We start from the raw sequence: 25,345 nt of genomic DNA on the forward strand, positions 1-25,345 counted from the left end.
TCTCCTTCCTTGGAGGTTTTTAAGCAGAGGCTAGATGGCCATCTGTCAGCAATGCTGATTCTATTACCTTAGGCAGATCATGAGAGGAAGGGCAGGAAGGGTTGCGTCAATGTTTGGCTCTCATGCCCCCTTCTTGTATGGCCAGAGTAGTGCCGATTGCCTCTTTGGGGTCAGGAAGTAATTTTCCTCCAGGCCAGATTGACCAGGGATGCTGGAGGGGTTTTGCGGGGGGGGGGGCACATTTCTGGGCATGGAGGAAGGGTCACTGGGGGTGCAGGGGGGAAGTAATCGTAAATTTCCTGCATTGTGCAGGTTGGACTAGATGACCCTTGTGGTCCCTTCCAACTCTATGGCCATGTATGCAGGGCTGATTTTGATGCTTGCTCAAAGCTCCTTTTTAAAATCCGACCTTTAAAATGCCTATTCACTGTCCCGATGCAAGAGGAGAAAGTCAAACAAATCGCCTCACCCCCCACTCACCTGCTTCTTCGTTCCTTTGTTGGCATAGCCATTAGCAATCTCCCTTTGCATAGCTAACCCGGGGGCTATGATTCTTCATGCTTCCTTAAATGGATGCTTTGGGGCAGGGGCGGAGCAAATAAAAAAAGGTCGCATTAAAGGGGCTCTTAAGTAATGCGAAGCAGGTATGCACGGGCTTCGCAGTGACTTCCGGAATGACGGTTCAGTGTGAAGAACTAAAAAAAATATGCGGGGCACTTCAGCCTGGAACGCGCTGCTAAGTACCAAGCATAAATGGCCTCTGATTCTATGAGTCTCTTGGCCATATTTTTCTACCGCTTTTCTTTCAGGGAGCTGAGGGCAGTTTACCCCAGAGTTTCTCTTCCCACCCTGCTTTATCCTCACAATAACCCTGTGAGAGAGGACAGGCTGATCTTCACGGATAGATAGCGATTGGAATCTGGGTGGTGGTGGTCCAAATCCAGGATGCAGCGGCTTTGAGCCAGGAAAAATATTTTATTCCCCCCCCCCCCCCCCGTAAAAGCTCTGGAGCTAACAAATGCTTTTGCCACTTGATGGCACTGTTAAATACATTTAGTGACCCGCAGCTAAGGGGAAAATGCATTTAAAGTTCTTGTGAAAAGACAAGGGGAACAGGGCAGGTATTAAATTCTAAAGCGGCACACTCAACTATCAATTAAAACAGGAGGACGAAGATGCAAACACTCATTTTAATCTATTTCATTGTCTTTAGTTATTGCTGCTGAATTGGTGGCGAGAGTTAATATTAATCTAACTCCGCTTCCAAAATTAGGCTTATTAGTTTTCAGTGGAAGGAGACAGATTAAAATTAATATGCCTGGAACACAGCATAGAAAAGGAGAAAGGGGTCGGGGCGCGTCCGAGGGGCACTGCCCCCTTGGAACTTCTCCTTCGCCGCTGAAAGTAACTGAAACTAAAGTGGGTTTGCTGGTTGGCGCCAAACAGAGAACTGGAAGCCCCAGCCAAGGCAGGGGTGATGGCGGAGGATCCATGACTGGTTCTTCCCAGTATTTTTCTTTAAAAGGTTTCCACTCAGGGCCCTGATTCATACTGATGGTTGTTGTTGTTGGGGGGGGGGGAGAGAAGAGATTTAATCCTTCAACCCCTGCAGTTTCACCAACTGAAATCAATTCTCCTGATGCTGTTGGCGACCCAGGAAAAGAAGGAACGGGGGTGGGGGTGGAGAAGAATGGCAGGCAAAGAGAGTGTGCATCTGTCCAATCCAAGTCCAGTCAACCTTTATTGGCATATACCCAGAAACATAACATTAGCAGTGCACAAAATTCTCTGTCCGTTCATTTTCAGTTTAGATACAGTTTAAACTTGGGTCCTAGTTTTGACAACTTCCATCAGAGATTCCGCCACCTTTAAGGTGACTTCAGGAATAGAATAATTCAATTAAAATAAAAAAGGCACACAGAGGATTCTTGGCTAGATTTCATTTTATCAGTCAAGGGTAAAATTATTTTCTTACGGGGGCCATGCTGTAGCGTGTCGTGTTGACTCAAGCCACAGACACATAATCTTTTCTCGAAGGGAATATTTTTAAATCTGCCATTTAGTGCCTCCGTTGAAGGGGTTCTTCAAGTGTACCTTGTGTGTGTCTGTTTTTTGTCTTTCTACAGGGCTAGTAACAGCAGACTATGCCTCTTTTTAATTTTTTTTAAATTTTTGTATTATAGGGTACAGAAAAAAGAGAGGTAAAAAAAGTAAAGGTAAAGGTCCCCTGTGCAAGCACCGGGTCATTCCTGACCCATGGGGTGACACCACATCCTGACATTTCCTAGGCAGACTTTGTTTACGGGGTGGTTTGCCAGTACCTTCCCCAGTCATCTTCCCTTTACCCCCAGCAAGCTGGGTACTCATTTTACCGACCTCGGAAGGATGGAAGGCGGAGTCAACCTTGAGCCGGCTACCTGAAACCAACTTCCGTCGGGATCAAACTCAGGTCGTGAGCAGAGCTTGGACTGCAGTACTGCAGCTTAACCCTCTATGCCACGGGGCTCATGTAAAAAGAGGGGGGGGGGAGAATAAAAAGGAAAAGAAAGATGTGTCCAAAATGTATCTGAGCTTTAAAGTGATTTACATTCTCATCACTTCAACAATAAATCTAAGCAATAAAAACATTAGAACGAATGGTTTTTATATGCCGACTTTCTCTACCACTTAAGGGAGACTCAAACTGGCTTACCATCACCTTCCCCTCCCCTCCATACAACAGGCACCCTGTGAGGTAAGTGGTGCTGAGAGAGCTCTAACAGAGCTGTAACTTGCCCAAGGTCACCCAGCTGGCTTCATGTGTAGGAGTGGGGAAACGAATCCAGTTCACCAGATTAGCCTCTGCCGCTCATGTGAAGGAGCGGGGAATCAAACCTGGTACTCCAGAGCAGAGTCCACTGCTCCAAACCACTGCTCTTAACCACTACACCACACTGGCTCTTGTTGGGAGACCATCAAGGAGACTGGCAACCCTAGTTGAAGGGCAGGTGCTGGGGGTACAGACCCGGGCAGAGCTCTTGTTCTTGTGGCTTGCTTACCACTCTCTCTGTCCACGGTTGGATGCTGAAGTTCAAAAACCAGTGGCTCAGAATTTCCCAGCCTTGGAAGTCTTTACTCCGTTCAGCCTTTAGAACAAGAAGTATGTCGAGCGTATGTGCTAATTTTATATCTGCACCTCTGGCATTTGTTAGGGTATGTGCTCCAAGGCAGCGTGGCTGCTCTGTTGGCGTATGTCAGTAGATTGCTAAAACTGAACAAAAAAAACCCCAGATCTGTAAAAAACAATACGCTTACTCTCAGGTCCCCTAATCCAATCATCAGTGTGGCCACAAGTCTCCATGTAAGAGCAAGTCATGTGAGTGAGACCTAAGAACATCATGTCAAGAGCATCATGTGAAGGGAGCCAGCATTGTGTAGTGGTTAAGAGCAGTGGTTTGGAGTGGTGGACTCTGATATGGAGAACCGGGTTTGATTCCCGACTCCTCCACATGAGCAGCGGAGGCTAATTTGGTGAACCAGGTTGGTTTCCCCACTCCTTCACATGAAGCCAGCTGGGTGACTTTGGGCTAGTCACAGCTCTCTCTGAACTCTCTCAGCCCCACCTACCTCACAAGGTGTCTGTTGTGGGAGAGGGGAAGGGAAGGTGATTGTAAGCCGGTTTGATTCTTCCTTCAGTGGTAGAGAAAGTCAGCATATAAAAACCAACTCTTCTTCTTCCACCTTTTTTTTAAAGCAAAAGCATGGGAGACCATTTGGAGTCTGACCATTTGGAGGGAAGCGCCCCAGAAGGGAACCAAGCAAGCAGCCAAAATTCAATGCAGCTTTCTTTGGGCATCTTGATTTTTTAAAAAAATTACTCCCTCCACTGCCTGTTTGATGCTTGCAATTGATGAGCTGATTCTGATTCAAGGTGATGGGAACTCTTCCCGTTGAGAACAGGATGCTGGACCAGATGGACTCCCGTGTAATGCTGTAGGGCTTTTAAATTTTGACATTCTTGCATTTCTGAAGATTCACAGACTGCTTCTTCCATGCCTAAACGCAGAAGAAATAAAAAAAGGGAAAGCCAGCAAATAAAGACAACCTTACAGCAAACCGGGAAACAAAGGCCCATTGCTTGAAAGCCAATAGTCTTGTTATGATGGAGGTTCGTCTTTAAGTTCCGGCTTGTGGAAGCTCCCAGTGAGATTTTCCCATCAGTGCTGTGCTTTCTGCCAAGTCAATGTGATTATGCCCAGGAGTGAAGTGTGTTCTGTGACCCTCTTAGAATGCATTTACTCCAACTCCACCGTGGAGTCCCGCTGTTGCCCGCTTTCCTCCTTCATTACGAGTGAACTTGCGGCTGAATGCTAGGTGGCAATAAACGAAGTGAATAGCAGCCTGCCTTTTGCGTTTTCAGAAGTATTTTTGTGTCTGAGCATTTTAACTCACCAGTTTTAACTTTCCTGGTGGCTCCCGGATTAAGATGATAAAGAAGAAGAGTTGGTTTTTATATGCCTGCTTTCTCTGCGATTTAAGGAAGAATCAAACTAGCTTACAATCACCTTTCCCTTCCCCTCCCAACAACAGATGCCCTGTGAGGTACATGTGGCTGAGAGAGCTCTAAGAGAGCTGTGACTAGCCCAAGGTTACCCAGCTGTCTTCGTGTGTAGGAGTGGGGAAACAAATCCAGTTCACCAGATTAGCGTCCGCTGCTCATGTGGAAGAGTGGAGAATCAAGCCTGGTTCTCCAGATCAGAGTCCACTACTCCAAACCACCGCTCTTAACCACTACACAACGCTGGGAGAGGCCCTCCTGGTTGTCCCATCAATCAAAGAAGCCTTTTTGGTGGCGGCTCCATGATTCTGGTACAGCTTTCCTGGGAAGTGTGCCTGGCCCCCCTCACTTTCAATCTTTAGGAGGCAGCTGAAGACGGTTTTCTTTAGGACTGCATTTGGTTAAGCTTAGCAGCAATCCTGAGTCGTGATTTTAAATTTTAGTTCTATGTTTTTAATGCATTTTATTCTGCATGTTTGATCTGTCTTTGTAAGCTGCCTTAAGCTCTGTCCGGAAGGTTGCTAATCAAAGTTTTAAGTACCAGTAAATAGCAGGCAGTTTGGGGAATTGTAGAAGGAGACTCAGCCTGGACCAGCCTAATCTTAAAGAGAATCCTGCAAGGCAGCCAAACTCATCCCCATCCATGCAATAAAAGAATCATAGAGTTGGAAGGGACCACCAGGGTCATCTAGTCCAACCCCCGGCACAATGCAGGAAATTCACAACTATCTCCCCCCACACCCCCAGTGACCCCTACTCCATGATCAGAAGATGCCCTCCCTCTCATGAACTGCCTAAGGTCATAGAATCAGCATTGCTGACAGATGGCCATCTAGCCTCTTCTTAAAAACCTCCAGGGAAGGAGAGCTTACCACCTCCCGAGGAAGCCTGTTCCACTGAGGAACCACTCTAACTGTTAGAAAATTCTTCCTAATGTCTAGATGGAGACTCTTCTGATTTAATTTCAACCTCGTTGGTTCTGGTCCGACCTTCTGGGGCAACAGAAAACAACTCGGCACCCTCCTCTATATGACAGCCCCTCAAGTACTTGAAGATGGCTATCCTATCCCCTCTCAGTCTTCTCCTCTTCAGGCTAAACTTGCCCAGCTCCTTCAACTGTTCCTCATGGGACTTGGTCTCCAGACCCCCTCACCTCTCAGGTGTGCTCCATGGCCAGCCACATCTGAGACAAGTAGGCCTGGCACACTGTGGGCACCCATGGGGACCTCTTCAGCTTGTTCCTGGCCACTGATGGCCTCTCAAGGCAGCAGCCCACCGAGAACTGCTCTGGCAGGTGAAATGGCCCATCCGCCCCAGCTGTTACCTTGGGTGCATTCTGATAAAAGGGTGCTCCTCTGATGTTCTCCTCCTCCTTCTTTTGGTCCAGACGATTTTGTGAAGCAGAGCCGAGGGATGCTCCTCCTCTACACCCTGAAAAACCCCTCCTTCCCAGACTACATCTTCAACAGCGAGAGCGGGATCATGTGCGCGGACGTCCATGTGGACCACCCCTACCTGATCGTGGTGGGCTTTTACGATGGCAACGTGGCCATCTACAACCTGAAGCAGCCCGCCAGCTCCCAGCCCTGCTACAAGAGCTCGGCCAAGTCGGGCAAACACACAGACCCTGTGTGGCAGGTGAGCGCGGCTTCGGCTTCTCCTCTCCCCCTCTCTCCCGTCCCTTGATTTCTTTCTTTGGGTACGTATGCCCTGCTTTTCTCCCCAAAAGCAGCTTACAACCCTGTTCCCCCTCCATGTTATCCTCACATCAATAAACCCCTTGAGTAGGGTTGCCAACTATGAGTTGGGAAATTCCTGGAGATTTGGGGGGTGGAGCCTGGGTAAGGTGGGGTTTGGGAGAGGAAAGACTTCAGCAGGGCCATGGAGTCCATGCCATAGAGCAGGGCCATAGAGTTCATGCCATAGAGTCTACCTTCCAAAGCAGCCATTTTCTCCAGGAGAACAGATCTCTGTCATCTGGAGATAAGTTGTAATTCTGGGAGATTCTGTGTCCAGTTCTGGTCACCACATCTAAAAAAGGAAATTGCAGAGCTTGAGAAGGTGCAGAAAAGCAACCAAAATGATCAGGGGACTGGAGCAACTGCCCTATGAGGAGCAGTTAAAATGCTTAGCCTGGAAAGAAGGTGGTTATGGGGAGACATGATAGACCTCGGCTCTGGAGTGTCTTCTGGCTGGAGTGTAGGTAATTGTTTGCACAGGACACTTCCAGATTGTCTACAGGAACCCCATGCTAAGAAGAAGAGTTGGATTTTATACCCCAATTTTCTCTACATTTTTTAAGGAGAATCAAGCCAGTTTACAATCCCCTTCCTCTCCCCACAACTGGCACCTTGTGAGGTAGGTGGGGCTGAGAGAGTTCGGAGAGAACTGTGACTAGCTGTAAGCACTTGTCCTATCGAGAACCACTAACCACAGCAGGAGACGAAGTTGCCCAAAGAAGTTGGTTTAATGGTACATAGGTAAGCAGAGCAAAGAGAACCCAAGACAGCAATGGAGGAAACTGGCTTGCACTTGATAATATAAAAGCATTGAAAAAAGCATTCAACAGTACAGTGTCAAGAGATTACATATTACAAACGGTACAGAGGCGCCACTGTTCCCAGGGACTTCTGTCGGCTTCAAAGAGACTAGGAATGTAAAACAATCCTTGAAGGCAGTTGGTGAGAAAGCTGAGACACAGACCTGACGCTAGCCCAAGGTCACCCAGCAGATTTCATGTATAGGAGTGGGGAAACCAAACGGGTTCACCAGATTAGAGACCGCCGCTCATATGGAGGAGTGGGGAATCGAACCCGGTTCTCCAGATTAGAGACCGCCGCTCTTAACCACTATATGCCATACAGGCTGTGCATCCTGCAACAATTCCACATGGGCCTGCTTGAACATATGACCCCATCCTCTACCAAGGGAGACCACTGGTTCCTCTTGGCCAGTGCTTTCTGACCGGCAGCAGCTCTCCAGGGTCTCAGGCTGGAGGCTTTCCTAGCCGTGCCCCCTCCCCCCAAGTCAGGGACCAGCCATGCCACTGATGCCCTCCTCCCTGTGTAGACTGGAGAAATCAGAAGCACTAAAACCATCATTTTGAATCCCCCCGCCCCCGAGGGGCTGCTTGGATATTCCCGTGTCCAGCCCCGAAGACAAAGCTGGTCTGCAGTTGCCGGGGAGGCGGCTTCTCTGGGATGTTTTGTTCTGCGTGGCAAAAGCTTTCGGTTATTTTTAGACCACACCCCAGGGCATAGAGAGGCTGTCAGGTCTGCAGCCGGTTTCTGGCACCGTCCTGAACGTGACCCTGGATTGCTAGTCTGGAAAGAACGCTGGCACTTTGACGTCTTTTCTCCCCCGCCAACTCATTTTGTTGTCTTTCCAAAAGGCTGAGTGGGAGGGGGGATTATTTGAGCCTTGAAGGGATAGGGAAGAGGAGGGGGCCTTTGAGGGGGCCACAAGTCTGCTACAGAGCACCATTTGGGGTCAAACCCTCATAGGCACTAGGACAGACTTCCAGCCCGTGTGAGCAAAGGGGACCGTCTGAATCAAGGTGAGGGTTTTCTTGACCTCCGGTGGTGTCCTCTGGTGTGGGGGTTTGCCCTGTGGGGAGAAAAACACCAGCAAGATGCAGGCAATCTGGCTGTTTGGCCCCAGGGCCAGGAGATCTGGAATTACAACTGATCTCCTGACGACAGAGATCCGTTCCCTTGGAGAAAATCGAGGCTCTGGAGGGTGGGCTCTAGGGCATTATACCCTGCTGAGCTCCCTTCCCTCCTCAGGCTCCATCTCCAAATCTCCAGGAATTCCCCAGCTCAGATTTGGCAGCCCTAAGAGCACCCTGAACCCCCCCTCATTATGCGTTACACCCCAGAAAAAAACCCAACATGTTTTTGGCTGTTCTGCACCACAACTGTTTGATTCTCGTGACTGCCAAGAAGGGCAGCCATCGTATCTGACCTGGAGGAATTGAGTGGGTTTATCTCTCTGACTTGTGTCTCTCAAGTACCCTTGGGAAAAATCTCCAGAACGGTTTGGGTTCGGTCTTCCTCTCACTGTCCTCCTGAGCATTTGCCAATTGGGGCTGATGGACATGTGACAGGGCAGCATATTGATAGCTGAAATTGATGACCTTGATGTAATGTAGCGGTTAGGCTGTCAAACTAGGGTCTGGGAGACCCAGGCTCACTTGAAGCTGCCTTACACTGAACCAGACCCTTGGTCCATCAAAGTCAGTATTGTCTACTCAGACCGGCAGCAGCTCTCCAGGGTCTCAGGCGGGGGTCTTTCATATCACCTATTTGCCTGGTCCCTTGAACTGGAGATGCCGGGGATTGAACCTGGGACCTTCTGCATGCCAAGCAGAGGCTCTGCCACTGAGGCACGACCCCTCCCCACTCTGCCAATGGAAGCTTGCTGGGCCACCTTGGGCCAGTCACACATTCTCAGCTTAACCCACCTCATGGAGTTATTGTTGTGAGGATAAAATGGAAGAGCTGATGTTATAAGCCACTTTGGTTCCCTATTGGGGGGAGAAAGCAGGATACACCACTAATTTGCTGTCAGAGGACGGAGTGGTGGCCACCAGCATAGACAGCTTTGAAAGGGAATTGGACAAATTCATTGAGGAGAGGTCTATCAGTGGTCCTGGCTCTGTCTGAGGCTGAGGGAAGGCACTTCAGCCAAATCAGGCCCTGGAGTATGATGGCTGGGGCCAGGATTGCTACACACTTCCTTGGTGGCATCAATCTTTTGGTGGTTGAGATTCTGGCTGCCCGACTGCCCTGGAGCAACTCTTTTGCGAGAGAGTGCCGGACTCCATTTCTCCCATATGTCCCAGGCTGGCTGTGCTGCCTGTCGCTTTCGTTACCTGCAGCTAAGCAGCAAAACTCCCAACATTTGCATTTAAAAGGACTCCCCAGTGCTGAAAAAAACAAACGAAGCCAGCTCAAGCCTGGCTTTCATTTTATTATAAACGGAAGTTACTTATCCATATTGTTCCATCAGTTCTGATTCACAGCCACGAGCCCCATTTACTGTATCAAAGAAATCCATTGAAGTCTAATCTGTCGCAGGGAACGAAGTGGTCGCAGCGTGGTTACACTTGAGAGATGGCAACCCAGGGTAGACAAAGCTGGGCTGGGAAAGAGAAGTCATACTCCTTTGGAAAGCACAAAGCCGTGTCAGAGATACTGCAAATGAGCCACTCTAGGCTCTGGCGCATCTTGCGCCTTATGCCGGGATCTCGTGCTTGAAGCTGATCCGAGTCCCCTCCAGAAATCTCTCCTTCGCAGCTCAGAGATGCACCTTTAGGATTTGATTTCAGTTCAAGGAGCTGTAACTCTGGGCCTTTCTCCTGGCTTCTTTCCCTGCTTTTTGCTTTCCGTCCGCTCATTTGACCACATATGTATGCTTGGCTCACCCCACGCCTCCGTGAATGGTGAATAGAAAGTTCAAGGCAACCTCCTTAGAACAGGGGTGTCAAACAGAAGGGCCAGGGGGGCTGGATCCGGCCCCTTGAGGGCTCTTATCCTGCCCGTGAGCCAAAGGCAGCCACCCTCACTCTCCCCAGTCCCGATCTGGGTTGGCGAGTCCGCTGCAGGCTTGCCAGCCGAGGCAGCCACCTCCCCCAGTCCCGTAGTGTCAATGATTAAATACTATTAAATAAAAGAAAATACTATCAGAGTGTTATTGTTTTAAGCATGTTTGTATTTTAAGTAAAAAATAAAGTGAAAAATAATATCATTTATTGGCTTCGCATGTGTCTTCTATAAAGTTTGTATCTCCATTAAATTTTATGGTACACATGGCCAAGCCCACCACTTTGAAGGACCGTGTCTCACTGAATTTATGTATTTGTAAGTCAGCCAAGGCAAAGTCCTTCCATATGTCCTTGTGTACCAACTACGATCAATACTACAAAAAATACCACTTATGCTACAATACAGAAAGTAATACAAACAAATAGCATATCATACCAAGATAAGGAGTTAACGAAGGAGAACCTTATTGACAAGCATCTAAATGTAACATTTAATCATAATAGACTTATTATTCATACTATAGACAGCACTTCATCAGGTGTAGTAAAGAAAACATAAACTGCATCAAACTGCCACTTGGTATATACTAGCAGGTACTACAGTTTAACCCTCCATAAGGATATGTTATGAATTAGCAGCCTATCTTAGAAGGACTTCTAAATTATGGTTCTCAGACTTGAGTTAATGGTATGAAACAGGCTGATGGAGTTTTGATATGAAACGGATTGATTCTGGACATCCGTACCTGTCTCCCTGTATACCACATGATGTATTGAAGACTGTTGAAAAGAATATGGATATTCACTATTCTGTGTAGTCAAGCAATTGTTCTCCTCTGCACCTATTGAAGTACTGCCTGCTGCCCACTTTGTATATAATATGTGGCAGTTTGATGTGGTTTATATGTCTTCTTTACTTCACCTGATGAAGTGCTGTCTATAGTGTGAATAAGTCTATTATGATTAAATGTTGTATTTAGATACTTGTCAATAAGGTTCTCCTTTGTTAACTCCTTATCTTGGAATGATATGCTATTTGTTTGTATTAACTACAGTAATCAGGCAGCCATCTGCTGGCTAGCTCACCGCTTAGGGTGGCCCGCCTGGCATTAACCAGGAGGAGAGGAGTATTCATGGCTACTAGTTAAAATGGATACTAGTCATGATGCATACCTGGGGCTTTTCCACTGTGGCTTTGGCTCTGTGAAACGGGCTTCCTGAACAGGGGAGGGGGAGGGATGCTGTGCTAAATTTTCCTCCTGATGAACTGATTTTCTACCTGTAGGAAGTTGTTTTTACATCAGAGGGCCTTCAGAAACATTTCCTCCTTCCCACATGCTCCTCTCTAGTCTCATATTCTGGAGTTCTCCCTCCAGACAGAATCTGACAGTGAACGTATACAGAGGCAGAGTATACGCAGGCAGGATGCTGCTGCTGCTGCAGTCGTCATGTTTGTGGGCTTCCTGGAGGCACCTGGTCGGCCACGTTGTGTACAGACTGCTGGACTTGATGGGCCTTGGTCTGATCCAGTGGGGCTTTTCTTATACCTTGGAAAGCTTTAAGAGGGGAGTGGACATGTTCATGGAGGATAAGGCTATCCATGGCTACTAGTCAAAATGAATACTTGTCATGATGCATACCTTTTCTCTCTAGTATCAGAGGAGCATGATATCTTAGTGCTATGGAACATAGGCAGGAGAATAGCTGCTTCAGTCGCCTTGCTTGTGGGCTTCCTAGAGGCATCTGGTTGGCCACTGTGTGAAAAGACTGGTGGATTTGATGGGCCCTGGTCTGATCCAGCAGGGCTTTTCTTGTGTTCAGAGTTCAGGACCTGAGAGGCGATCCAAGCCTCCTAGCCATCGAATTGCGTGTCTTAGGTTTTGCAAGAATCACCTGATGGTCAGGGCACTGTCAGGACAGCCAGGTGTCCAGAAAGGCATTTTCAGGCAGCAAAATGGGACATTAGCTCAGCTGTACCTTCTGCTACCCGACTGCCACTGGGTCAGCATGGCTTGTTCCTCTCGTAGCCCCAATTCCTTTCAGATCCTCACTGCTATAAGGGATGAGAAGCCCAGGGGAGTGGAAATGGGGTTGGAAGGTCCTTGTAGCTTTCTCACATGATTGTTTTCCCCAGGTCAAGTGGCAGAAGGACGACATGGACAATAACCTGAACTTTTTCTCAGTCTCTTCGGATGGCCGCATCGTCTCCTGGACTCTTGTTAAGGTAACTTGGTGTTGGTTGTGCTCTAATGGTCAATGCTAGCAATTTCTGTTCAGGGGAATTGCTCCATGTGGCTTCTGCACCAGAACCTTCCAGGGCTGAAATGGACTCTTCCAGTGGAAGGCACTTAATACATGCAACTGAAATCACGTTGTGGGCAGTTTCCACAGAGATTTGCTTTGGATAGATGCTTTGGAGGGTGGACTCTCTGGCATTGTACCCCACTGAGGTCCCTGTCCTCCTCAGGCTCTATCCCCAAATTTCCAGGAGCTTCCCAACCTGGATCTGGCAACTCTACCCACTATCCCCTGCCAGTGGCCGGAGACCTGGCAACCCTAATTGGGAGGGTGTTGAGCGGCAGGGGCAGATGTGTGGGGGGCCACAGCTCCAGCGCTGTGTAGGCGCATGGCTACTGAGTGGCTAGCAGAACCCATGGACTCATGCAATGGCATCACTTGCCGGCTCTGGGTTCTGCAGCTAGCCCCTCTGGAGCTGTGCACCTGCATGGCACTGCAGCCCTGGACTTGGCATCGTTGCCACCTCCTGGCACCCTTCAATCAGGACCCGCATTCCCCTCCCTCTTCAGTGGGGCTCAGTGATGAGAGCTGAGATACTCCTTGCGCTCCACCACAGGCGCTTCGGGTTTGCTGTGTGCAATGCAAGCCGTGCCCAGCGACTCTTTGTGCCTTTACTTCCTTGCTTGCCAATCAAGGTACAGTGGGCATTGCTGGTTGTATCTTGCTCCCGGGCTTCCATTTCTGTGTTGTGTGCTGCAAACCTTTCTCCTGGACCACCTTCTAGAAGAAGAAAAAGAAGTGTTGGTTTTAATATCCCGCTTTTCTCTACCGAAAGGAGTCTTAAAGAGGCTGACGATCACCTTCACATAACGCATAGTTAAATTGTGGAACTCCCTGCCCCAGGATGTGGTGATGGCTGCCTACTTGGAAGCCTTTAAGAGGGGAGTGGACATGTTCATGGAGGAGAGGAGAATTCATGGCTACTAGTTAAAATGGATACTAGTCATGATGCATACCTATTCTCTCCAGCATCAGAGGAGCACGCCTATTATATTAGGTGCTGTGGAACACAAGCAGGACAATGCTTCTGCAGTCGTCTTGTTTGTGGGCTTCCTAGAGGCACCTGGTTGGCCCCTGTGTGAACAGATTACTGGATGGGCCTTGGTCTGATCCGACATGGCCTTTCTTATGTTTTCCCACCCACCCAACAGGCACCTTGTGGGGTAGGTGAGGCTGAAAGAGTTTGGAGAGAACTGTGACTAGCCCAAGGTCACCCAGCTGGCTTCATGTGGAGGAGTGGGGAAACCAACCCAGTTCTCCATATTAGAGTCTGCCGCTCTTTACCACTGCACCACCCTGGCTTTTCTAAGCATGGATGCTCCTGCAGGAGAGACTCCAGATGTTGGCTGTGTCTTTTAGTAATTGGTTGCACTGCCAGCTGTGCTCTCTTCATGAAACAGAGGATGCTTTTCCTAATAGGATGGTCAGCTAACCTCTTTACAGTCTATCTATGTGTCTATCTACTGCTGTATTTGGTTTCATCAGAATCTTTTTAAAGACATCTGAGCCGCGCTGCCTAATTCGGTCTTTGTTCTTTTCACGTTCAGTAAAGCCTCGTCTTTCTTTCCAACTCCCCTTTGTGCAAAATCATTCAGAACCTGAAAGCGGAGGCCAAAAATAGATATATTTTTTTTTTACTTTCTTCCCGAGGTGAGATACTTCAGTTCTTCGGCATTGCTTTGTTTGAGAGTTTCTCATGGGGTGTGAGCGGAGAATGTGAAGCTGCATTTTCCGTCCACTCGGCTTTGTGAAAATGTAGAGCTCTCCAAGGATACGAATCCACCATGGGGGACATTCCTAGGATGAAAGAGCTATGCAAACATTTGCTCGGCTCGCTGTAGGACCGCCGGCACTGCGAATGGAAAGCGGCCCTTTAATTGCAATGACTGATCAGCAGATTAATGTTGTGACGGGAAAATGTCCCTAGTGTAAAGAAGTCTATGCAGTGCCGTGCCGTTGAAGATACTATGGTCGTTTATGCATGGGAGTTTTACCTGAGGTCCGTTGCCCTATGGACCCAGATGTTCCTGTTGGGAATTATGCACCAGCAATCTCCAAGCTCAGATCAAGAAGCATTGGAGTCCCTGCCCCTTGAAATGCGACTTTGTAATTGGCTGTAGCGAGAGAAAAGTCCCCTCCTGAAACCCGATTGCTGCATAAAAAAGCATTTTAAGAACAGAAAGAAAAATAGGAGCTATCTGAAAGGAAAGAGGGGACGAAACCCAAGCCTCGTTTATAAAAGCCTTTCTTCTGCTCAGAAAGAACTCCGAGGAAGCAGGAAGCATTTTAATCCCTGCCTCTTGATATGCTGCTTTGTGATTGGCTGTAGTTCTGTCTGTGAGAAAAACCTATGAAAGAACTCTCACATTCCTGTAAATCTAGTTTGAACTCCCTGCCAGAGATGTCAGTAAAATCCACTGGTGCTCCTTTTGCCACGCCATTTCCATTGGGGGGTCACCCAGTTTATGACATCCAGTCCCATAGGGCTGCCAACACCAGGTTGTGAAATTCCTGGAGATTTGGGGTGGGGGGTGGGGAGCCTGGGGAGGAACCTCAGTGGGGTATCATGCCATAGAGTCCACAGTTGAAAGCAGGGGAAACTGATCTCTGCCACCTGGGGATCAGTTGAAATTCCAAGAAATCTCCAGGCCCTACCTGGAGGTTGCCAGCCCTACAATCTTAACAGGGAAAGGACTTGAACAGATAGGGTAACAGAGGCTGCTTCTGAGGAGCATAGCAGAGATTTGGGCTGCGAAGTCTTTGCTTGTTTGAGGAATTGCCAAGGTACAGGCTGGAGTGGAATTCAGGGCAGGCCTAGCCTGCCTCATCGGGGTCTCATTGACCCTTTGATTTGTGTTAGATTTTCAGTGTTTGAGTGTTTACTTATATGAGGGTAACAGAAAGCAAATAGACAAATAGATAGAAGAACCACCTACTCCCTTATGAAACTGCCCAACAACTATGGTCATCTTCAGACGCCCTGCTTCGGGTGACCCTACCTTCTGAGATTGGACAAGTGGCAACGCAGGAGAGAGAAGGCCTTCTTGGTTGTGGCCCCAAATCTTTGGAACTCTCCCCAGGGAGATTTGCCTGTCCTCTTCTGTTGCTGTCTTCCACCAGCGGGTGAAAACCTTTTTGCTTTACTTGGCAATCCCTCTATGGTCCCTCCTTCTTAACTAATGTTTTAATTGGTGTTTTTATACTTTGTATGTATTGGAACTCTGTTTTTAATTGTCATAATGATGTGTGTTGGGGGGGGGTTGGTTTGAATGGTTTTAAAATGTGTAGTGGTTAAGAGCAGCGAACTCTAATCTGGAGAACTGGGTTCGATTCCCCGCTCTGGAGGGTGAAGCTGGAAGGTAAGAGATTCAAAATTGATAAAAGGAAGTATTTCTTCACACCACACATAGTTAAATTGTGGAACTCCCTGCCCCAGGATATGGTGATGGCTGCCAATTTGGAAGGCTTTAAGAGGGAAGTGGACATGGTCATGGAGGAGAGGGCTATCCATGGCTACTAGTAAAAATGGATACTAGTCATGGTGCAGACCTATTCTCTCCAGGATCAAAGGAGCATGCATATTAACTTAGGTGCTGTGGAACACGGGCAGGATAAATGCTGCTGCAGTCGTCCTGTTTGTGGGCTTCCTAGAGGCACCTGGTTGGCCACTGTGTGAACAGACTGCTGGACTTGATGGGCCCGGGTCTGATCCAGCAGGGCCTTTCTTATGTACTAGTCTGGGTTATGGTAGATGATGGGGACCCATAAGAACTGTGTAGGATGAGATACTCCGTTGCCCCCACCCCCAGTCCTCCCCATGGCCATGCTGGTTTCCTTCCCTCCCCTGAGCTCCCAGTGCTTCCTCCCATCCAGTCCCCGATTTCCCAGCCCCGAAAGGTCCCCCAGGTTCGCAGAAACGTTCCCCCTAACCCGTCATGACCTTCTTGTGTAGATTTCTTCCACCTGCACGATGGAGTTGAGAAACAAATATATGATTGGTGGAGGTGCCCTCCTGTCCCCTGTGGGGGCCGACCTTCTTCGTGGATTAGAATTCCATCCCAAGAAGAGGTGTGTTAATTTGGCTCTGCAAAGAACTGAGGATCCAAGAAGAGATTTTGGTTGCTTGTTCAGATGAACAGGCCAGTTTGGCCTTGTTTGCTTGGAAGTGGGACTTGCTTCCAAGGAAACATGGATAGGACTGAATCGCTAGAAGCATTGCACTAAGAATGGAAGAGCAGATCTGGGGCTGTCTCTTTTCACCCTCAGGACCTCTTGTTTCCCATGCAGGGGCTAATGGACGCATTTGTTTTCATGCGTAAAGGGGTGGCAGGAACGTGTGTTCTGCCGCAAAAATATGGGTTGTGCAGTTGTCGTGAAGATAGGTGACCTGATCACTGTGCCCATGATCAGAGAGAGACGCACCTTTTCCCATTGTTGTGCGAGACAAAAGAGCGCATGAAGGGGCCCTCGGTCACCACAGCACAGAGCCGTGAGCAACGCAGATGCGCCTCAAATAAAGCACAATGGCACATGACAAAGCGCTCATTAAAGACCCACAAGCCGGCGGCTGCTGCCATGAATCATTCAGTAGTTGGGAGCCCGCTTTTCCTTTCTAGTCTTTCAACAAATTGTCCTTTTTCGAAAATAATGCCTCATTGTTGCAGCCACAACAGCAATTATTCCGATCTCTTGTCTCCCTGCAGAACGAGCTGGTCCATACAGATATCATCAAACTGCTGGTCGATGGAACGACAGTGGAGGGGCCGCAGGGGCTGCAGCTGCAAACCATCGGTACAGGATGAGCTCCTCAGCACGGCGTTGGTTGCTGAGGCCAAGGGCTGCTGTCCTGGGAGAAGCGCCAGGGAGCTCAGTTTCAAAGAAACAGGCGTGGGGTGGTGCTTGGGTTGCCATCCTCCAGGCAGGGCCTGGAGTTCTCCCAGAATTAGTTCGGTTCCCCTGGAGGAAATAGCAGGTGTAATTCCTGGATAACTTCAGGCCCCAACTGGAGGTGGTGGCAGCCCTAACCGTTGCCAGCATGGTACAGTGGTTAAGAGCGGTGGTTTGGAGCAGTGGACTCTGATCTGGAGAACCGGGTTTGATTTCCCACTTCTCCACATGAGCGGCGGAGGCTAATCTGGTGAACTGGATTAGTTTCCCCTCTCCTACACATGAGGCCTGCTGGGTGACCTTTGGCTAGTCACAGCTCTCTCAGCCCCACCTACCTCACAGGGTGTCTGTTGTGGGGAGGGGAAGATGATAGTAAGCTGGCTTGATTCTTCCTTAAGTGGTAGAGAAAGTCGGCATATAATAACCAACTCTTCTTCTTCATCATCATCATACGGTATTCCTGGATAGCAATCTGGCCTCGTCGATCTGTATTTGTTCTATTTTGTTGGGTGGGTGCTGTGGTTTTATGAATGGCCTGAGGTAAATCCTTCCAGGAGAAGTCCCTGTTCAGGGAACTAGAGGAAATGTGGAGGTGTGGTAGGTCTGCCCTGACCTGGATGAGCCAGACTAGCCAGACCTCATCGGATCTCAGAAGCTCAGCAGGGTGTGGGCCCTGGTTAGTTCTTAGGTGGGAGACCACAAGGGAAGTCCAGGGTTGCTACGCAGAGACAGGCAACGGCAAACCACCTCTGCTCATCTCTTGCCTTGAAAAGCCTGTGGGATCGCCATAAGTCAGCTGCGACTTAGATTGCCGTGCTGTTTCCAAAGCTGAATGTGGGCTTCAGCATCTAACAGGCCCAGGCCAGTTTACAAAACTTCCCTCGTCAGCGCAGCAGCGGCAAAACAATTCGGTTTTTTCTTCTAGCTGAGATCCATAATCCCTTTGCTTGGCTAAGAGCCAGTGTGGTGTAGTGGTTAAGAGCGGTGGTTTGGAGTGGTGGACTCTGATCTGGAGAACTGGGTTTGGTTCCCCTCTCCTCCACATGAATGGCGGAGGCTAATCTGGTGAATGGGATTTGTTTCCCCACTCCTCCACATGAAACCAGCTGGGTGACCTTGGGCTAGTCACAGCTCTCTCAGCCCCACCTACCTCACAGGGTGTCTGTTATGAGGAGGGGAAGGGAAGGTGATTGTAAGCCGGTTTGAGTCTCCCTTAAGTGGTAGAGAAAATCGACATATAAAACCCAACTCTTCTTCTTCCTCTTCTTCTTCCTCTTCTTGACCTCTGGGCCACCCTGCCTGTTTTGGTACCCAGCCAGCCAAGGGCAGTCAGGAGGGTGCCTTGCCCCAGATAAGCAGCCAGCTAATTAGCTGGAATCAGCAGGTAGAACCTGTGATGCTTTGAGTCACCAAGGGGAAGATGGAACCCCGGGACTCTTGGCAGCAGCACAGCCAAGAAGATGATCTGCGCCCGGCCCGGCCTAATTCCTGCCTCTTTTCCAAACAGGCTGCGGGACTTCGTTTGACTTTCACAAGAAGATAGATTATTTATTTCTGGTGGGTACTGAGGAAGGCAAAATCTATAAGGTAAGACACTTTGTGCCGCAATCTATTTCTGCCCCCCAGGGTTGCCAACCTCCAGGTACTAGCTGGAGATCTCTTGCTGTTACAACTGATCTCCAGGTGATAGAGATCAGTTCACCTGGAGAAAACTGCCACTTTGGCCATTGGACTCTATGGTATTGAAGTCCCTCCCCTCCCCAAACCCCTCAGGCACCACTTTGGGGACCCCTGATCTTGGAAAATGTATTAGCTGCCTCTTCAGAGGCTGGCTGGAGATGGCATGACTGGCAGAGAGACGGCAAACAGCAGCCTGTCTCAGTCAGAGAGCTGCTCGCCACAACACAGCAGCTTCTGGGAGCAATTAGGGCCTGTTCTAGGTTCTGTTCAGACAGAAGGCATGAAAGCACTGAGAAGGACAGGAGCGCTGCCAGGCTGTGTCTGTCCCTCCAGCCTGAGGACTGAGCAAGTCACATCAAAGGTCAGCTTCCAAGAAACTCAACCAACAGAGATCTCATCCTGGCAGTCAGAGATTCAGTGCATGTTTCCCCTGGCATTTGGCTTCTTGCGCGTTGCCTTCAGATACGGGAATGTGGGAAAGAAATAATTCCTTGTAAAGAAGAGCTGGCTGGTGTGGGGCAAGAGCCCATTCCCGTCTAGCCACAGGGCCTGCCCCTTACGCTGGCCACAGTGCAGACTGGCAGGGGTTCAGCAGCATACAGGGTGGAGCCGTGGGCTGGTGCGTGGGGGCCAAACCCAAATTCTCACCTCCAAGCAGACAAGAGAGAGGCGTCCAAAGACGCTGTCAAGCCAGAGAGGAACTCCAACCGCAGGAATGGACTTGGTCTTACTTTGTGCATTTCCCTGGCCTGCCAGAAAAGCACTTTTTGGATTCTTCCATCACATTAGAACGTAACCCTGAAGATCGGGATGTTCCACTGGTCTGCCTTAACTTCAGACACAAAAATAAGTGCTTTAGCTAATGCACTAGGGTTGCCAGCTTTGGGATGGGAAATACCTGGAGACTTTTGGGGCGGAGCCTGAGCAGGGCTGGTTTTGTGGAGGGGAGGGACTTCAATGCCATAGAGTCCAATTGCCAAAGCGGCCGTTTTCTCCAGGGGAACTGATCTCTATCGGCTAGAAATCAGTTGTAATAGTGGGAGATCGCCAGCTAGTTCCTGGAGGTTTGGAAATCAGCACAGAATCACAAGCGTACAAAAGTAGCAAAATATTATTAGGTGCTTACACATAGATGACAATTAGTGAACAACGTGATAAGAACATAAAGGAACTATATACATGAATGTATGAGCAGTTTTGATGCAGTCTCTATGCAACAATGGTAAGCAATATATTCTTCTTAGTGTATTTTCTCAAATAAGTCCATATGATGGTACATGGTCAAATGAATCCCAATAGATTGGGAAAGATGGGGGACGGCCATTTCAAAGTCTTTTCTTCAGCCCCAAATCCATACCTATATAATGCACAATATATTTTGCTATAATAAATATTTCAAACCATCAAATGAAAATATAATTCATCATCCATACTCACAGTCCTTGTTTTCCTTGTATTTTCAAATAAGGTGTTATCCAAAACATTCACCAGTTCCCAAAGGGATACTAACAAGTATAGCCATACACTAAGTTCGTTCTAAACGTACCTAATACAAAGCAGCTGCTTAAGAATTTTCAGTGTATGCATCTTCAACCAGGAAGTACCGTATTCTCTCTACCAGAAGAAACCTATCAAAAGGAGTAGTCGCATTCTTTCCACCAAAGGGGGCGATGTTAGTCACTACCATATTATGTCTTAGTTTTAATTTAAATATAACAGGAAAAATCATTATCTAAATTCAAGCCATTTGGTTTTATAGTATCAAAGAGATGTATAAAAAAAGTTTCTTTTTGCCTCAGAATTCTCTCGGTGTCCCTTCTGTCAAATCTCTTGCCCCCTCTTCTGCTCCCTCTAGTGGTCTATTCAATATCACACACATTTATGTCTGGCATAAAAACCTGCAGTTTAAATCTGCAGGGAGATATGCTAGACATAAACATGTGTGATATCGAATCAACCACTAGAGGGAACAAACCACATGAGGAACTGAAACCCTCCAGTGCCCACCCCAAAGAAACAGGAAGTGAGGAAAATGAGAATGCAGAAAAGCCCAGAATGTTATTTTAAATGTTTATCTCCCATGAGCTTCAGCCAATGCAAATAGCTTACAAAACATTGTGTACAGTAAACATGCCTTAATAATACATTAAAGTCAGGTAACAGCAGTATAAGATTCTTAAGTGTAAGGATGTGTCACTGGCAACTAAGATCAAGTTAGTTCATGCCATTGTATTCCCTATTACTCTGTATGGGTGTGAAAGCTGGACAATGAAGGAAGCTGATAGGAAGAAAGTAGATTCCTTTGAAATGTGGTGTTGGAGGAGAGTGTTACTGATACCGTGGACTGCCAAAAAACAAATCAGTGGGTTCTAGATCAAATCAAGCCTGAACTTACCCTAGAACTAAAATGACTAAACTGAAGCTATCGTACTTTGGTCACATTATGAGAAGACCAGAATCTCTGGAAAAGACAGTCATGCTAGGAAAAGTTGAAAGCAGCAGGAAAAGAGGAAGGCCCAAGAAGAGATGGATGGACTCTTTAAAGGAAGCCACAGCCCTCAGTTTGCAAGACTTGAGCAAGGCTGTTAAAGATAGGACGTTTTGGAGGACATTGATTCATAGGGTCGCCATAAGTCGGAAGCGACTTGACGGCACTTAACACACACAATAACAGTACAGTTCCCAAGCTGGGATGGTACTACCTTCCCCCAGGGTTGCCAGCTCTGGGTTGGGAAATACCTGGAGATTTTGGGGGGCAGAGCCTGAGAAGGGAGAGTTTGGGGAGGGCAGGGACCTCAGCAGGGTATAGTGCCATAGAATCCATCTCCAAGGCAGCCATTTTCTCCAGGGGAACTGATCTCTGTTAGCTGGAGATCAGTTGTCATTCTGGGAGACCTCCAGGCCCCACCTGGAGGTTGGCAACCCTAGAAGGTATCACCTCTGGGGCCATGGACTTTGGCACTTACCACTGCCTGGTCGTCTTTGCAGTGTTCCAAGTCCTACTCCAGCCAGTTCTTGGACATCTTCGACGCCCACCACATGGCTGTGGATGCGGTCAACTGGAACCCTTTCCATAGCAAAGTCTTCATTTCCTGCAGCTCGGACTGGACGGTGAAGATCTGGGACCACACCATCAAGTACGTCCAGCCACCCCCTGCCTTTCCTGCATGGACAGGGGCCTTGAGGCTCAGGTGATCTCAGAGCCATGGGGACAACCTCAGCTCTTCTTCAAGAGTGGAGGGAAACCTGGGGACAGCGGAGCTAGCCCCCCCCACCAACCGGCCATGGTCCAAGCCATGCCTGTCAGATCATCTTCATCCACAGGTTGGCAAGTGGGTGACAAGGGTGATCTGGTAGACATTGTATACTTGCACTTCCATAAGAACATAAGAAAGGCCCTGCTGGATCAGACCAAGGTCCAACAAGTCCAGCCGTCTGTTCACACAGTGGCCCAACCAGGTGCCTGAGAGGAGAAAGAGCAGCTTCTCTGGATCTGAAAAAAGATTTAGGCCCTTTAGAAATGCTCAGAGAAATTTAGATCTGGGCTCTGTATAAAGAGGACAGAGTAAAGTGTAATGCATTAGGTCCTCTAGAACTGCGACTCCACAAATGCATAAATGAGAGGCCCATGGTGTTTGGGACTGGAAGAAAATAGGAACTAACGGCCAGTTCTCACAATGGTGGAAAGTGAATAGAGTTGTCCCACAAGGTTCAGCATTGGGGCTGCTGCTATTTAGTTTATTCATAAGTGATCTGGAAGAGGGGCTGAGCAGTGCAGTGACACTAAATTAGCAGATGATATTAAATTATTCAGGATGGTTAAAAACCAGGGCAGATTGTGAAGAGCTCCAGGAAGATCTCCCTAAATTGGGTAAATGGGCAACCACCTGGCAAATGAAGTTCAGCGTGGGTAAGTGTAAGGAGGTGCACACGGGAAGAAAAAAAAAGTCCAACTTTCAATAGAGGCTGACGGGTTTTGAGCTGGCCGAGGACACGGTCATAGTGGATAGCTCCATGAAAATGCCGACTCCGTGAGTGGTGGCACTAAAAAAGGCAAACTCCATGCCGGGGTTCTTGTAGGTTATCCGGGCTGTGTAACCGTGGTCTTGGTATTTTCTTTCCTGATGTTTCGCCAGCAGCTGTCGCAGGCATCTTCAGAGGAGTAACACTGAAGAGACACTGTCCTTCAGTGAACTCTGACCGTGACAGCCTTCGACAATATCCATGACGGGGGATTATTAGGAAAGGGATCGAGAACAAAACGGGCGTATTGCGTTGGCTGCCGTGTGAAACGGGATGCTAGGCTAGACAGACTGCAGGGCTGATCCAGCACGGCTCTTCTTATGCTCCTGTACTTGTCCAGTGCCAGTGTGGCAAGGTGTGATCTGAGAAGGGCAACACAGGATTCCTCACTGGAGGTTGCTGAGCCACACCCAGATGTGTGCTGTGTGAGAATCACTCTCCAGCAACTTCTCAAGGGAATTGTGGGATGCATTGGCCGGGTGTCCTAGTACAGCCTCTTCCCCAAACTTGTCCTGCCTGGGGGTGGATTCTGTGAAGATGTACCCATTTTTGCAAATGCCTGTGTCTGGTCTGTCTCCTTGCAGGACTCCCATGTTCATCTATGACCTGAACTCGGCTGTTGGCGATGTCGTTTGGGCTCCTTATTCTTCCACGGTCTTTGCTGCTGTAACCACCGATGGGAAGGTGAGATGGTAGAGGTGGAATCCGTGGGCCAAAATCAGTTGAGGAAGGACAGTTGGGGTCTTAGAGTGGAGTGTATGTGCAAATTTTTCTTGGAAGCTTCCTGGGGGTGGGGTGGGGAGAGAGACTTCACTACGTCTGTGGTCAGCACTGAAGTATAGCCAGAAAGAGGAACAAGTCCTGATTGGTTTACTCCACTGTAAAAGTACGTGTGAACAAGACTTGGGGAGGGGGGAAACACCATTCATTAGCCCCCCACCTATTGCAACATCCACAATAGGTGATTATTAAGATGATCCCTGGAAAGAAATTTGCAATAAGTGGCGGAAAAACCTTTGTGTCTCATCTTTCTTCTGTTCGTACCTGGTGCCTTAAGCCAGGGTCCCCAAACCTTCTGAGCCTGCGGGCACCTTTGGAATTCTGACATTGTATGCTGGGCACAGCCACGAAATGGCTGCCGCTATAGGTGGAGCCAGCCACGAAACGGCTGCCGCGGCTTACCTTCGGTTGCACAGTGAAGATCCTTGTGCTGCGGTGGCAGCTGCAGCCAAAAACAATGTTTTTAAAAATCTGCACAGCCAATCAAACTTCCAATGGCCAGTCAGAAGCCCTGCTAGGCAAAAGCCCCACCTGCCCCTGGCCGCTTTCTAAAAACATTTGTCAGATATCAGGATAAATACACGTGATCTAAAATCAGTTAATATTTTTGAATGTTAAATGTTGTAGACAGTCTTAAGATACAAATATATGATAAAGTCGATAATCGTTTGTTCTTATAAGATGTTAGAATGTTCTTTTCAGATATTATTTAGTGTGGATATATCACTTACTGTGGATATAGTTAACATTGCGCCTATAGGCATAGCAGACACAGGTAAGACTTATACCAATATGGTGGTTATAGTTGTCAGTGAGGTTTTTATTAACTGTATCTAAAATTGATAATGGTTTAGATGGGGGGATGATCAATCAGCTAAGCTTGAGCACTGTCAATTTGTATATCATGTATTTCTCTTCCCCTAAGGGTCTTCTCCTTTCCTTCCTTCTGTATCCATGTATTGCATTTTTTTTTAAAGGAAAGGTGTCAGCAGGTGCCATGAGGCTCATGGGCACCACATTGGGGATCCCTGCCTGAAGTGATATGAAATGGTGGGGCAGAATGCCTGTGTGTATAGGAACCTCTGCACACCTGGTGAAAGGGTTAAGTCTGCCCAGAAGTGTATTTCCATCTTTCCCCAGAGAGAGCTCTCTGGCTAACGTTCACTTTGCTGTCGGGATTCTGCTTTTAGCACTTAAAGGTCTGTGATTGACTCACAAGAAAGCTGCAGCATCCCAGTTTCTCTGTCCTGCATCTGTATCAAATGCAGATTTTGCAGTTGTTCCTAGACAAATAGTTAAAAAGCAATTTGGAAATAGCAATAATTTCTGCTTCCATTTGAGCTTCAAGCAGCCAATGCGCCTCCAATGGCCCATGACTGCAATGTATCCTAATTGGATTTGCTCTTTGTGTCGCTTGTCTGTGTGGTTCAGTCCAAAGGTCTTTGCGGTGCAGGTGTTTTTAGGAGAAAGTGGGGGAAATCGGAATGGGAATTTTTGCATGTATAGCTGCTGTTGCTTACCCAGTTTCCTACAGCTTCGAATCTGGGGAATATCATCTGTGTGGAAACAGCCTCATACTAATTTTCCAGTTCCCG

General features: G+C 48.2%; 1 protein-coding gene across 1 annotated transcript in view; it reads left to right on the forward strand.

Annotated features, from left to right (window-relative positions):
• The window catches only part of DNAI1 (dynein axonemal intermediate chain 1), a 143,963-nt gene that overhangs the window by 57,764 nt on the left and 60,854 nt on the right, over positions 1-25,345 (forward strand). Inside the window, exons 12-17 of the mRNA XM_056849093.1 lie at positions 5,925-6,175; positions 12,217-12,306; positions 17,084-17,171; positions 18,775-18,854; positions 21,936-22,084; positions 23,555-23,654. Coding sequence (XP_056705071.1) covers positions 5,925-6,175; positions 12,217-12,306; positions 17,084-17,171; positions 18,775-18,854; positions 21,936-22,084; positions 23,555-23,654 — 758 coding nt within the window. The remainder of the gene's footprint in view (positions 1-5,924; positions 6,176-12,216; positions 12,307-17,083; positions 17,172-18,774; positions 18,855-21,935; positions 22,085-23,554; positions 23,655-25,345) is intronic.

The sequence above is a fragment of the Euleptes europaea genome, chromosome 4 (genome assembly GCF_029931775.1).
Source record: "Euleptes europaea isolate rEulEur1 chromosome 4, rEulEur1.hap1, whole genome shotgun sequence".
In the NCBI taxonomy this organism is placed as follows: domain Eukaryota; kingdom Metazoa; phylum Chordata; class Lepidosauria; order Squamata; family Sphaerodactylidae; genus Euleptes; species Euleptes europaea.